Consider the following 16,376-nt stretch of genomic DNA (forward strand, 5'->3'; position numbering starts at 1 on the left):
ACTCCTGGTTTACACAATAGTATAAGCAAAATAAACCCATTCAGCTGTGTTAATTCATTATACATTTCAAAAGAGTTTTGCGGCTCCCGTTGTTGTTGTGAAATGGGTCAAAATTGCTCTTTGAGTGGCTAAGTCTGTCGACCCTGCTGCCTCCGCCATTTTGATAATGATGACAGGGAAAGCGTCTCTCGTGTCGTCACGAATTCCACCCGGCGGTAATAGTAAGCATGCGCTAATAATTTTGGGAAGCAAGTTTGATCCTGCAGTAGTTCAAGGCAGGTGCATATTACATGCCCGGCGGCAATTCAAAGAAATACGGTATTTTATTTATTCCTTCAGGAGAGTTCCTTTAGGAAAATTAACATTTTCAGCACAATCCCATTCAATATCAGAAAAATATTACAGGGAGACAGAACAGGATCGTTGACGGGTCTGTCAACTTCCGGCGCCCCTTGCAAAAAAGGTGAGATACAGGTAAACAAGGCGGGAAATGGGAGACAAAAATATAAAAGATTGAAATAAAATAAAATAAGATAAAAAATCGGTCTAAGCCTGGGCCTCTGGAGAGGGGGTCCAGAGGCATGAGAAGCTAAACAAAAGTGAATTTGTACTACGACGCCATCTTCGATGATATCGCAAATTATTGTTAATGAGCATGACAAAGATCTCCTTACATCACAAATCGTAAATTTATTTTGGACAAAAACCAAGTTTCAAAGTTCAACTTATGATACATACCGGCGATGCAACTTTAAACAAAAGATACATGCGGTATTACTTCAAAAAGAACTACCATAAAGTACGTGCCGGCACTGTAGATTTCTCTGCTTGGTTTATGCAACTTCCAGTCAATAAAGTTTAAATCAAAGTCCACACTTCTCAAAGATGTAGTAACTGCCCTGACCACATGATGGTGACAAAATACACATGTAATAATGTTAATTAAATAATAAGCAATAAGCACAATACACTTCCAACAACAAGAGTTTACAACTTTTAGTTGTAACAGAACACATAGTATAATATTGCATGTACGAAAAAAACTGACACCAACCAACACCAAACCACTGTTGGATAGTGTATGTGTATCTACAAAACCTGTTTCCATATGAGTTGGGAAATTGTGTTAAATGTAAGTTTAAATGGAATACAATGATTTGCAAATCCTTTTCAACCCATAATCAGTTAAATATGCTACAAAAACAACCTGTTTGATGTTCAAACTGATAAACATTTTTTTTTTTTGCAAATAATCATTAACTTTAGAATTTGATGCCAGCAACACATGACCATGAAGTTGGGAAAGGTGGCAATAAATACTGATAAAGTTGAGGAATGCCCATCATATTACTTATTTGGAACATCTCACAGATGTGCTGGCTAATTGGGAACAGGTGGGTGCCATGATAAGGTATAAAAACAGCTTCCCAAAAAATGCTCAGTCTTTCACAAGAAAGGATGGGGCGAGGTTCACCCCTTTGTCCACAACTGCGTGAGCAAATAGTCAAACAGTTTAAGAACAACGTTTCTCAAAGTGCAATTGCAAGACATTTTGGGATTTCCACATCTACGGTCCAGAATATCATCAAAAGATTCAGAGAATCTGGAGAAATCACTCCACTTAAACGTCATTGCCGGGAACCAACATTGAATGACCGTGACCTTCGATCCCTCAGACGGCACTGTATCAAAAACTGACATCAATCTCTAAAGGATATGATGTCAGTAACACTTCAGAAAACCACTGTCACTGAATAAAGTTTGTTGTTACGTCTGTAAGTGCAAGTTAAATCTCTACTATGGAAAGCGAAAACCATTTATCAACAACATCAAGAAACGCCGCCATCTAAGATGGACTAATGCGAAGTGGAAAAGTGTTCTGTGGTCTGACGATTCCACATTTCAAATTGTTTTCGGAAATATTCGATATCTTGTCAACCGGCCCAAAGGGAAAGTGAACCATCCAGACTGTTATCGACGCAAAGTTCAAAAGCCTGCATCTATGATGGTATGGGGGTGCATTAGTGCCCAAGGCATGGGTAACTTACACATCTGTGAAGGCACCATTAATGCTGAAAGGTACATACAGGTTTTGGAGCAACATATGCTGCCATCTAAGCGCTATCTTTTTCATGGACGCCCCTGCTTATTTCAGCAAGACAATGCCAAGCCACATTCAGCATGTGTTACAACAGCGTGGCTTCATAAAAAAAGAATGCGGGTACTTTCCTGGCCTGCCTGCAGTCCAAACATTTCTCACATCGAAAATGTGAGGCGCATTATGAAGCATAAAATACAACAGCGGAAACCCCGGACTGTTGAACGACTTAAGCTCTACATAAAACAAGAATGGGAATAATTCCACTCTCAAAGCTTCAACAATTATTTTCCTCAGTTCCCAAACGTTTATTGAGTGTTGTTAAAAGAAAAGGTGATGTAACACAGTGGTGAACATGCCCTTTCCCAACTACTTTGGCACGTGTCATAGTCATGAAATTCTAAGTTAATTATTTGCAAAAAAAAAAAATAAGTTGATGAGTTTGAACATCAAATATCTTGTCTTTGTAGTGCATTCAATTCAATATGGGTTGAAAAAGATTTGGAAATCATTGTATTCCATTTATATTTACATCTAACACAATTTCCCAACTCTTATGGAAACAGGGTTTGTATTACGTTTAATCTGTGAAACCAAAATATGCAGAAAGTCACACTAACCAAATTAAGCATTGCTGCATGCACCTGGGGATAGGTTGATTGGCAACACTAAATTGTCCCTAGTGTGTGAATGTTGTCTGTCTATCTGTGTTGGCCCTGCGATGAGGTGGCGACTTGTCCAGGGTGTACCCCGCCTTCCGCCCGATTGTAGCTGAGATAGGCGCCAGCGCCCCCCGCGACCCCAAAAGGGAACAAGCGGTAGAAAATGGATGGATGGATGGATGCATGTATATATACTGTATCTATACAGTACTCCGAGGCACTAGTTAATCGGGCAGATGTACTATAACCACGTGAACGAATGAACAAAACGGAACAACAAAATGCACAAGCTGGTTTCGGATGCCTTTCCAGGGACAGCTTGTCATCTAAGGAAACGACAGCAGGAACCTGCGTTATCTTCTTTGTATGGCGCTCATCAAAATTCATGTTCTTGGTAGATGAAAGCAGAAGGAATGGTGAAAGAAGAGGAAGGTAAAACCACAACTCCAAAAAGACAAATGATCCTCAGCATATAAAAGGAAGCCATGAAAGCTCAAAGACCTCTGAAGATGAGAAACCCAGCTGTCACCATGAAGACACTTGTACTGCTCACTCTGGTGTGTTTTCAGCAAGTCAGCGTGTGTTCAGGTCTGTTGAAATCCTCTTCTCTCTGCTTCTCACCATGATTATTGTAGAAATGTGTGTGACGTGATTGTAATTGTGCATGTGTTTGTCCAGGCGCAAACACCTTGTTGAAGAATTGCTGCCCTGGCATCGGAAAAATATCTATCCCATTGAATAATGTCCAACATCTAGAAAGAACATCAGAGAGCTGCAAGCCCAATGCTGTTATGTGAGTATAATATTAAACACACTGGATTGTTTCTGTGTAACCACACTGCAAAAAGTCAGTGTTCAAAAACAATGAAAAAAAATACAAATATGAGGGGTATTTTATTGGAACTAAGCAAAATTATCTGCCAATATAACAAGAACATTTGGCTTGTCAAGACTTTCCAAAGCAAATAAAATTAGCTTACTTCAATGAACCCAAAAATACCTTAAAACAAGTATATTCTCCCGAATAATATAAGTGCATTTTTCTTCATAGAAAAAAAAAAAGAGACCTTTTTGCTCAATATGTTAATAAAATATTCTGTAATGAAGTAAATGCTAGTGCCAATATCTTGAAATAATGATATGCACTCGCCATTACATTTCTTGAAACCAGCAAACTAATACTAAAAACTAACTGTTCTTAATGGAAAGGCAACAAGATGGTCTAAAAATGCATTTTTCTATTGATAACATGACATCGTGCCAAGTGCTTGCTCTTTCAGTCAACTAGCGTGCATGTATACGGCTCAGTTTTTTATATTGTAACTTTAAAGAATTTATCAGAATGTGTATCAGTGACAAGCTGTCAGGTGAGGCAAGTGAGGCAGTGCCTCACCTGCCCCCAGGTGGCTTAACCAAGAGATGTTCAATGCTTTCTATGTGATTTTAGTGTGGTTCCTGTATATTTTGATAATTTTCATGGTCAGAATCGCGGAAATTCCATGTTTTCTGATCAAAACAATCCAGCAGATGAGAAGTGAGGCAGACACAGACGGTGCCTCCGCGGCTACACACAGTGTGCATTGGGCATGCGTGCGAGGGGGCACATGCTTGTTGCCACGTGGAAAAGGGAGGTCTTGAGGCAGCAAATACATCTGCCTCAAGGTAGGGAGACATATATTGTCAACTTGCAGTTCAATGCCTCAGCAGTACTCTGACTCACCACACAGGGAGAAGTGGGGGCGCTCAAGCTAGCAGACACAGGTCTCTCCAGCGGAAGCCAGCATTTCTTTCTTTTCTTTTTTTTCTAACTGTATTTATAACAAACATGGCATTTTTACTAGAGTAAGCCGGCATTTGTGGGTGTTTTTTGTCCGATGCAAAAATATTGTTTAATTTCTTGGAATGAAATTGAAATAAATGAATGTTTCTGCCAATATTGGGGATTATATACTGTATCCAAGATGCAATACTTCTCTAAACTGGACTTTGAGACAAAATAAATGTGATCATACAATATATGTTTTCATGGAGGATAGCTATTGCTGCTTCAAATAAAAATACAAAAAGGTGAGATACACTCACAATACTTGATTTATTTTGTTAAAAGCAAATGGAACCAAAAATTATTTAATAACAACTTTATCTCTCCTGAAGGAATCAATAAAGTACTATCTATCCATCTATCTATCTATCTATCTATCTATCTATCTATCTATCTATCTATCTATCTATCTATCTATCTATCTATCTATCTATCTATCTATCTATCTATCTATCTATCTATCTATCTATCTATCTAGTTTTTGGACCCATTTATCATGTCATAATATCATTATGATACCGTTTTTATGAAAACAAATAACTCCCTTTTTTTCCGTGTAACTCTAATGTGCAACCTAAGTCAACAATTAAGTAAAAATAAAAGATGATAAAAAAGTATGTATGCCTCACCTGGTGTTTAGTTCACCGCATGTCACATGTGCATGAACTCTTTCTATTTAAACATCATTATTAAAATTGGTGCTCAATAATTCTCAGATGCAAAAATGACATTATGAACTTTGTACAACACACTGTACAACACTTAAAACCTTTAGCATACAAGTAAGTTGAATTAAATTATGGAATGGATTTGGCAAATAAGTAAACAATGTGTACTAATATGATTCAGTTTAAAAAATGGTGTTCACAAATAATCTTGATAAACATCCCGAACCCTACAACAAATTAGACTCTCTTATCGAGCTCATAATGTAAACCATAAACTTTAATCAATTACATGTTTGATCATTATTTACTTACTCATTGTCTATGGACCCATTACTTCCCTGCTTAGCACTCAGCATCAAGGGGTAGAATTGGGGGTTAAATCACCAAAAATGATTTCCAGGTGCGGCCACCGCTGCTGCTCACTGAGCCCCTCACCTCCCAGCGGGTGATCAAGGGTGATGAGTCAAATGCAGAAAATAATTTCGCCACACCGAGTGTGTGTGCTACAGTCATTGGTACTTAAACTTAATTAATTAACTTATTAATTAACTAATATATACTGCAGGGCCCCCGGACAAATTTCTTTTAATTGTAATTTTGAAGAATTTATCTGAATGTGCATGAACTATTTCTCTTCAAAATTCTTTGAAATATTAACTGTCCGTTTGCTGTACTGGGCCAACTGTATGAGTACGTATTTTCTATTGAAAATAAAACAGCAAAGTCCATTTGGCTGCTATCTGTTTTAATTATGAGACGCAATTGTGTCAAAATCAAAAAAATTTTTCCATGCTTGAAATAAGAAATTCTTACTTTAAAAAGTAGTTTTACACTTGTGAGGGTTGATGACACAGCTTTGCAACAGTTTATATTCTAGTTTCAAGCATGTTTTACTCAATATAGGTCATCAAATCTCAGCAACAAGTTGTAATATCTTACTGAGATAATTTTGGACCAAAACCCTTAAAATAAGTAAAACACTCTAACATAAAATCTGTTTTGTGAGAAGAATTATCTTATCAGACAGAAAATAAGCAAATATCACACTTATTTGAGATATTTAATCTGCTTAGATTTCAGTTTTTGCAGTGCACCTAATGCAAACATGACTAGTTTGTGATCCACCTCCTAGCAAAATGAATCACTTCTCTTCATTAAGGTCAGGGGTGTCCAAAGATTTTCCACCAACGACCACTTACTAGAAAATCAAATGATGCAGAGGGTCTTTTGATATTTTTTACATTTTGTAAAGCAACCATATATGCTATGAAGTTTGAGGAAAAAAACAGTCCTTAACTTAGCCTCCTTTACTACTATAAAGTTTGGAATTAATTGTCAGCATCTTATTTTTCCAGAATGTGCTTTGTCTCTGGTAAAAATAACACTTAAAAACATAAAAACAAGAAAAATGCCTTGTTTCTTTATTATTTATACGAGGGCTTGTCAACCGATTAAAATATTCATCCCCAATTAATCACATTTTCAGTATTTAACTCATGATTATTTGCAGTTAATCACTAATAGATACATGTTCTTATGTGTGTGTACTGGTGACAGATCATTTTCAAATTTTTAATATTATCAACACGAGACCAGACAAAATCATTTATGAAAATATTTGGGTAATAAACAATATGTTTTTTTGTTTTTTTTAAAAAACAGGCTCACTTTCAAAATAAACCTACTATAAATAACAAAAGAAAAAAGTGGTCACCAAATTAAAGCTGTAATTGCTGTTCAAAAGTGGTTTTCCATGTGTTTGCAGTGTAAACTTTTTGCAACATGGTCTGCCTTTTGGAGGGAGAGCGTTCTGCATCAGCAAGCAGCGCAAACTCGACTTAATCCGGTTATATTTCAACTCACAGCGACAGCAGATTGAAATAACTTTGGTCCAGATAACCACTTGCCATACAACATACCTTGTCTTTGTCCATATATGCTCCCTGTTTATTTCCTCGTGAGGCGCCACACTCACCGCAACTTCACCGTATCTGTGGATTTAAAAAATAACGTCTAATCATAAATTTAAAAACAAATGCATTTGATTTTTGGCTTTCTTGTTGAATTGTATTTTTGGATTAGGCTTTGGGCTAAAATGACTTCCTGGCCACACTTTTGGACACCCCTGGTATTTATGTAAGCCTTCTGTCTTTTTATGTTCAAAGTTGCAGACTCTTTTGCCAAGACTGAATTCAAAACAATAATCAAATGTAATGTATGACACTTTAAAATGTCTAGCATTTTTAAAATTTGCAATGAAAAGTACATGTTTTGTTTGAAAAATGACTGAATTTTAAAAAAAATATGTAAACGATATATTTTATAGTATGTTTCAATGTTTAAATACAAATAAAATAAATGAATGTGCATTTTTGTAAATGTGAGCGCTGTTTTGAAGAATGTTTTCCCTTGTATGTTTGTTTGTATACTTACACATCTACAAATGATGAAAGCGTATAACAAGAAATCATGAATATATCAAAATGCAAAACAACCCTAATTACATTATTAGTTATCCTAATTACTGTTATTTAGTTTAAAGTGTAGTTTTTAAAGGAGCAAAAACAAATTCTGGATAAATTGCCAAAAGGGACACAATCATGGCAAGAAAAACCATAAACAACCTGCTTTTAAATGAATGGGCAACCAAGGAGTACCAAAGTACGAACACAATGTCTCACAACTAATCTGCACATTTGTTCTTTTCAGAGTCACAACAGTGAAGGGTAGACGTGTTTGCCTCGACCCCAGCTGGGCGTGGACAAAATATCTGTTGGAAAAATCATCAGGCAACAACCCATCTCCACCGGAATGCTGTATAAAACATAGGGTTGTTGAAGTCCTGTGAAGAGGAAGTTCCTTCATGTCAGTTTTTGTGTAATGCTCTGTCTGCTTTACAATGAGGACCAGGGGGTGGTTAAAAAAAAACTGTAGGATACATTTTGTACATTAGCAGATTTTTAATTGCTGTATCTGAACAAAACATACTGACTTTGAGTTAAAAGGTGAAAAATATAATTAGCGGAATATCTGACAATGTAGACATGTGGACATCGGGGGCGGTACCTCTGGATTGGCAGAACCGGAGGGTGTGTTCCAACTATCGGGGGGTCACACTCCTCAGGTTTATTTAGGTGTACTGGAGAGGAGGCTACGCCGGATAGTCGAACCTCGGCTACAGGAGGAACAGTGTGGTTTTCGTCCTGGTCGTGGAACTGTGGACCAGCTCTATTCTCTCGGCAGGGTCCTTGAGGGTGCATGGCTTCATCTGGCCAGGATCTTCAACTCTCACTGGATCGGTTCGCAGCCGAGTGTGATGCGACCGGGATGAGAATCAGTCCGAGTCCATGGTTCTCGCCGGGAAAGTGGAGGAGTTCAAGTACCTAGGATTCTTGTTCACGAGTGAGGGAAGAGTGGATCGTAAGATCAACAGGCGGATCGTTGCGGCGTCTTCAGTAATGCGGACGCTGTATCGATCCGTTGTGGTGAAGAAGGAGCTGAGCCGAAAGGCAAAGCTCTATATTTACCAGTCGATCTACGTTCCCATCCTCACCTATGGTCATGAGCTTTGGGTTATGACCGAAAGAACAAGATCACAGGTACAAGCGGCCGAAATGAGTTTCCTCCACCGGGTGGCGGGGCTCTCCTTAAGAGATAGGGTGAGAAGCTCTGCCATCCGGGAGGAGTTCAAAGTAAAGCCGCTGCTCCTCCACATCAAGAGGAGCCAGATTAGGTGGTTCGGGCATCTGGTCAGGATTTCCCCCAATCGCCTCCCTGAGGATGTATTTCGGGCACGTACAACCGGTAGGAGGCCACGGGGAAGACCCAGGACAGGTTGGGAAGACTATGTCTCCCGGCTGGCCTGGGAACGCGTCGGGATCCCCTGGGAAGAGCTGGACGAAGTGGCTGGGGAGAGGAAAGTCTGCTTATGCTGCTTCCCCCGCGACCCAACGTCGGATAAGCGGAAGATGATGGAATGTTTTCACAGCTGCAATATGTTGAAGACCAATAATAAATAGCTCCCAGAGCCACACTTTGGACCGCCCTTGTGCTGTAGGTTTGCCTCACACTGTTTCAGAAATATTTGTTTTTTTATATGTAATGCTTTGTTATGCTTTTATTACATTTCCTATCCAATGTGTATTTTTGTATTTTTATCATGTTTTTTTTTGTTTTTTTATGTGTGTCTGTTGTGAATACTGCTTGTACATTGTTTGTATATGACGTAACATCACCTGTGTCAGGAGCAAATATTTTTGCTACTTGTTAGTATTGTTTTGGATATTCATTTAGATTGGAATGTTTCATTAGGTGACATTTTAATACACTGTGAGGAGACAAAACTGCCAATAAATGACTCAGTTATTATATGATGGTAATATATGATGGATTCCACATCCTGATTTGATGACTGCTGCTGTCACAATAAATGAGTCAAAGACCGCACATAATTGTAGTGAACACTTCGTGATAATAAATAAAATATTGTTCTAATTACTATTGTACATTTTTTTTTAATAATCTCATAGTCACAAGGAATTCCTTTTGTTTTTCCATTTAGTCATCTTTTTCAGTGTGCTAGACGGAAAATGAGTAAGGCGCTGCATCATTATGCCAGAAAAGTAGTTCCTCGATGTTAACACCTTCAGTGAGAATGTCGCTAATACTTGGTTAATATGCAGGTCACGGCATGTAAATAGAGCATTGTTAGTGTTTTCTAAAGTGACTTTTTAGAGTGCTTTATAGGCAGAATAGTAGAATCCACATTACCAACATTGTTAGCTGCCTTGTGCTAGCATTTTTTTTACTATCTAACAATGTGTGATCTTGTCCCACATAAGGATTGTGAAAGATGGGCAATACTTTTTATTTCAAAGCGCCTTTAGGTTTGTTTGGCTTTACTACATCACATTCAACTCTTTTTTTTTTTTTTAAATCACTGGCTTGTATATTCGTCACAAAACCTTTGAAATATGTCCACATATGGGCTGCTAAAAATAAAGAAAGAGTAGCCTTATTGAACGTATGTCCGGAGGCCTCTTGGTCACGTGGTTGCAACCCAGTAATTTATTCAACTGACAGTAACACTTTTATATTAGAATTAAACAATCTGGAACACCCTGCCAGAATAAAAACACAAAAAATGTAACATGTTTTAAAAGATGTCATCACAATTATGTTCTAGATCTACTAGTATATATACTAAGTCCTTAAAAGCGTGTCCACACAAAAAGATTACGAGTACTAGTGTTGTCCCAATACCAATATTTTGGTATCGGTACCAAAATATATTTCGATACTTTTTGATATTCTTCTAAATAAAGGGGACCACAAAAAAATCGACATTATTGGTTTTATTTTCCTTTTAAATTGTCTCGATAAATCACACTGCTATGATATCTAATTACATTTGCTTAACCTCCTCCCAGTAGCTTATTGTGGGTGTTCTGATGATCACTAAATGTTCTGCATATTCATGAAGGCAGACATGCCAAATGGACTACACTCTCTATTTTGCTCATTTAAGAGACGCAATCCTCAGTGTAAATTACCTTTGCGTGTGCTCTCAAGTTTACACGTGTTTTAATACACGCAACCCTTTAGTACAGGGGTCTCAGACACGCGGATACGTTATTTTGCGGCCCCCACCTTAATATGAAAGTTTAATGTTAGTGCGGCCCGCGAGTTTTATATGAATGGCGCTTGACAGCGTTGGGTGCAGAGCTGAAGGAATCTACCAATCACGGTGTGGTATATGGCTCTCGAGGGCCCAACATTGACGTCACTTGGGTGATGCAAGCAGAGAAGCGTTTTGCCGCTTTTCCACTAGACCCGCACGCGCTCTTCCTTCCTCACTCACTCACTCACTCACTCACTCACTCACTCACTCTGATATACATGGTTCTGCGATCGGTACCCTTTGCCAATGTATATATATATATATGTATGTATATATATATATATATATATAAATATATATATATATATATATATATATATATATATATGTATATCAATCAATCAATCAATCAATCAATGTTTATTTATATAGCCCCAAATCACAAATGTCTCAAAGGACTGCACAAATCATTACGACTACAACATCCTCGGAAGAACCCACAAAAGGGCAAGGAAAACTCACACCCAGTGGGCAGGGAGAATTCACATTCAGTGGGACGCCAGCGACAATGCTGACTATGAGAAACCTTGGAGAGGACCTCAGATGTGGGCAACCCCCCCCCTCTAGGGGACCGAAAGCAATGGGTGTCGAGCGGGTCCAACATGATACTGTGAAAGTTCAATCCATAGTGGCTCCAAGACAGCAGTGAGAGTCCCGTCCACAGGAAACCATCTCAAGCGGATCAGCAGCGTAGAGATGTCCCCAACCGATACAGGCGAGCGGTCCATCCTGGGTCCCGACGAGCGGTCCATCCTGGGTCTCGACTCTGGACAGTCAGTACTTCATCCATGGTCATCGGACCGGACCCCCTCCACAAGGGAGGGGGGGACATAGGAGAAAGAAAAGAAGCGGCAGATCAACTGGTCTAAAAAGGAGGTCTATTTAAAGGCTAGAGTATACAGATGAGTTTTAAGATGAGACTTAAATGCTTCTACTGAGGTAGCATCTCGAACTGTTACCGGGAGGGCATTCCAGAGTACTGGAGCCCGAACGGAAAACGCTCTATAGCCCGCAGACTTTTTTTGAGCTCTAGGAATCACTAATAAGCCGGAGTCTTTTGAACGCAGATTTCTTGCCGGGACATACGGTACAATACAATCGGCAAGATAGGCTGGAGCTAGACCGTGTAGTATTTTATACGTAAGTAGTAAAACCTTAAAGTCACATCTTAAGTGCACAGGAAGCCAGTGCAGGTGAGCCAGTACAGGCGTAATATGATCAAACTTTCTTGTTCTTGTCAAAAGTCTAGCAGCCGCATTTTGTACCAACTGTAATCTTTTAATGCTAGACATTGGGAGACCCGAAAATAATACGTTACAGTAATCGAGACGAGACGTAACAAACGCATGGATAATGATCTCGGCGTCTTTAGTGGACAAAATGGAGCGAATTTTAGCGATATTACGGAGATGAAAGAAGGCCGTTTTAGTAACGCTTTTAATGTGTGACTCAAAGGAGAGAGTTGGGTCGAAGATAATACCCAGATTTTTTACAGAGTCACCTTGTTTTATTATTTGGTTGTCAAATGTTAAAGTTGTATTATTAAATAGAGGTCGGTGTCTAGCAGGACCGATAATCAGCATTTCCGTTTTTTTGGCATTAAGTTGCAAAAAGTTAGCGGACATCCATTGTTTAATTTCATTAAGACACGCTTCCAACTGACTACAGTCCGGCGTGTTGGTCAGCTTTAGGGGCATGTAAAGTTGGGTGTCATCAGCATAACAGTGAAAGCTAATACCGTATTTGCGTATGACGTCACCTAGCGGCAGCATGTAGATGCTGAAGAGTACAGGGCCAAGGACCGAACCCTGGGGAACTCCACACGTTACCTTAACATAGTCCGAGGTCACACTGTTATAGGAGACGCACTGCATCCTATCAGTAAGATAAGAGTTAAACCATGACAGGGCTGAGTCCGAAATACCAATTCGTATTTTGATACGCTCTAATAAAATATTATGATCGACGGTATCGAAAGCAGCGCTAAGATCGAGGAGCAGCAACATAGATGACGCATCAGAGTCCATCGTTAGCAATAGATCATTAGTCAGTTTTGCGAGGGCTGTCTCAGTCGAGTGATTTGCCCTGAAACCGGATTGAAAGGTTTCACATGGATTGTTAAACGCTAAGTGCTCATTTAGCTGCTCTGCAACAATTTTTTCGAGGATTTTCGAAATAAAGGGAAGGTGAGACACCGGTCGGTAGTTTACCATGAGGTCTGGATCGAGGTTAGGTCTTTTAAGGAGAGGATGAATAACCGCTTTTTTGAATGCAACGGGAACAGTGCCCGAGGAAAGTGATAAGTTTATAATATTTAGCACTGATGGACCTAATAATACAAAAAGCTCCTTGATAAGTTTCCCAGGAAGTGGGTCAAGTAAACATGTTGTTTGTTTTATTCCATTTACACGTTGTAACAATCCTTCTAATGTTATTTCATCAAAACGAGAGAAACTATTTTGGATATTTGCAGTATCCGCCGTATATACAATCGTATCTGTGTTACTATAACCCCGTTGTAGCTGGGACGCATTGTCTTTAATCTCCTTTCTAATAAGTTCAATTTTCTTATTAAAGAACTTCATAAAGTCAAATGCCGAATGGGTGGAGCTACTGGAAGGAGTCCCTTGTTGGGTTAGCGATGCTACTGTACTAAACAAAAATTTTGGATCGTTTTTATTAATGCGGATGAGATTTGAGTAATAATTAGTTTTAGCTAAGGTAAGCATGCGTTTATTAGTTATTAAACTATCACTCCATGCTTGATGGTGCACCTCAAGTTTAGTCGTGCGCCATTTGCGTTCCAGCTTTCTACATAATAATTTCTGAGCTCTAGTTTCTTCAGTAAACCATGGCGTACGCCTTTTTGGAGCCTTTTTTAACTTCAGCGGTGCTATACTATCAATGGTTTCGCGCAGGGCGTTGTTAAAGTTGTTAGTGAGGTTATCAATAGAGCCCACATACTTTGGGAACGGTGCCATTACCGAGGGCAGTAGGTCCGCAAGAGTCGTCGTTGTGGCAGCATTAATGTTGCGGCTGCTATAGCAGTTATTATTATTATTAGCTTGCCGAACATGAGTCTGAACTTCGAATTTTATAAGGTAATGATCGGACATTACTTTAGTATACGGGAGTATCATAACTTTGGAGACGGTGATACCTCTGACAAGCACTAGGTCTATCGTATTACCGCTGCGATGCGTCGGTTCATTTATTATTTGTGTAAGACCACAGCTATCAATTATAGTCTGGAGCGCCACGCACGGTGGGTCCAATGGGGTATTCATATGGATATTAAAGTCCCCCATTATAATTATATTATCGGCGTGCGTCACTAGATCAGCAACAAACTCTGAGAATTCACTAATAAAGTCCGAATAGGGCCCTGGGGGGCGGTAGATAACGGCCAGGCACAGAGGCAGAGGTGTAGCAGACTTCATAGAAAGCACCTCAAACGATTTATATTTATTATTTAAGTTAGGACTAAAGTTAAAGTTTTCGTTGTATATTAGTGCGACACCCCCTCCCCTTTTGAGGTGACGGGCAATATGCGCATTCGTATAGTTAGGAGGGGATGCCTCATTTATCGCAAAAAAGTCGTCTGGTTTAAGCCAGGTTTCGCTAAGACCGATGACGTTAAGGTTGTTGTCTCTAATGACCTCATTGACTAATAACGTTTTGGGAGACAAAGATCTGATGTTTAGAAAGCCCATATTATAGGTAGTGGGCTGTTTTAAGGAGTTGTTGATAAAATTATCCGTAGTAGCAATATTAATAATGTTGCGTTTATTATGCGCAGTGTACTTAAAATAATTACGACCATATCTAGGAATTGATATGACGGGAATTTTCAGATTGTCTACTTGGCGCTGCGATAAACTGAACGCATCATAATTTGCCACCTCAGTAGAACGCATGTCTAACTCTGACGAAGTCATAGACACAGTAGAAAAAACATTTTGTGAGTTGTGTATTATTCTACGAAAATTGCTATGTGTACAGGGATCATCCAGCCTGGCGCTGGCTAGTTCTAACTTAACTGACTCCATACCCAGGCTAGCAGGCTCTGTAATTGCCTGTGACCGGGCTTGCTCTAGTGCAGTTAGTCAAATGTGGCTCAATGCGAAGTCTATGTTCCGAGACAAGAGGATAGCGCCTTCCTGGTTAGGGTGAAGGCCGTCTCTCCTCAGCAAGCCAGGTTTGCCCCAGAAAGAGGGCCAATTATCAATAAACGTAAATCCCTGTTGTCTGCAGAAGCTATCCAGCCACCTGTTAAGAGAGACTAATCTGCTATATCTCTCATCATTGCCTCTCCCAGGCAGGGGGCCAGAGACAATTACTCGATGCCTGGACATCTTTCTGGCGAGATTACAAGCCCTGGCTATGTTTCTCTTTGTAATCTCTGATTGTCTCATCCTAACGTCATTGGAGCCAACGTGTATTACTATATTCGCATAACTAGTGGTGCGGTTAGCCTGCCGTATGTGCTTACTAGACCTGTTGCGAGTTAGCTCCCTAAGATTAGCTTCAATGTCAGGTGCTCTGCCCCCGGGAATACACTTAATTGTGGCTGGTTTGCTAAGCTTTATGTTTCGGGTGATGGAGTCCCCTATAACTAAAGTGTGGTGCCCGGTAGACTGGGGTGTAAGACTAGCTAAAGGGCTAAATCTATTATGCGTCTCAACCGGTACACCGTAGCTTGTAGGCCGCTTAGGGCTGCTACAAGCTGGGCTAGTTAGCTCGCTACAGCTAACGCTAGCAGATGTGTCCGCAACATCTAAAGTTACGAAATTACACTGCTCTAACTGGCGGACACGGCTCTCTAGCAAAGCCAACCTATCCATGAGTAAAGTGCACGAAGCGCAGGAAGCCATACTCACAGAAACTTTCCGTCGCCGAGTGGAGTGCCAGCTGTCTTCGGGAAGTGGTGGTCACGGTGGCGGGGGAGTAGCTTCCTTCAGACCGGCGCTGCCTTTCTCCGCTAGCCTCGTTAGCTTAGCAGCTAGCTAGCTGAGGGCGAAGTGGTGAGACAGAGATCGGGTGATTTGCAAGTTAAATTGAACTATTAAATATGTTCGATAAGTTGTAAATAAAGCTGCAAAACAGTTAAAATCACACAGATAGAACGATACTTAGCTTTTTTGCAACAAGAGCAGTCAGCGAGCAGTCATTCACGTTGACCCGGAACCGGAAGTATGGAAACTGTATAAGTGTACAGTAGAATGTCTGCCAGTACCTGATAATGTATTATACTTAAAGTAATGTGCTCTGGGCAGTGGAAAGGCTTGTGCTTGGCTAAATCACACCTAACATACCTCATACATATCGTACTTTATCAATGGAGGCAAGTAAAATAAAAAAAATAAAAAAATAAAAAATAAAAATAAAAATATATATATACATATATATATATATATGTATATATATATATATATATATATATATA

The 16,376-nt window shown here is 39.5% G+C and overlaps 1 protein-coding gene across 1 annotated transcript; it reads left to right on the forward strand.

Annotated features, from left to right (window-relative positions):
* Positions 1-3,149: 3,149 nt before the first annotated feature.
* LOC133542806 (C-C motif chemokine 22-like) lies at positions 3,150-9,747 on the forward strand. The gene is made up of 3 exons (XM_061886976.1): positions 3,150-3,348; positions 3,439-3,553; positions 7,960-9,747. The coding sequence occupies exons 1-3, from the start codon at positions 3,246-3,248 to the stop codon at positions 8,096-8,098; spliced, it is 357 nt and encodes a 118-aa protein (XP_061742960.1). The 5' UTR covers positions 3,150-3,245; the 3' UTR covers positions 8,099-9,747.
* The last annotated feature ends 6,629 nt before the right edge of the window (positions 9,748-16,376 follow it).

The sequence above is a fragment of the Nerophis ophidion genome, linkage group LG25 (assembly GCF_033978795.1).
Source record: "Nerophis ophidion isolate RoL-2023_Sa linkage group LG25, RoL_Noph_v1.0, whole genome shotgun sequence".
NCBI classification, from domain to species: Eukaryota; Metazoa; Chordata; class Actinopteri; order Syngnathiformes; family Syngnathidae; genus Nerophis; species Nerophis ophidion.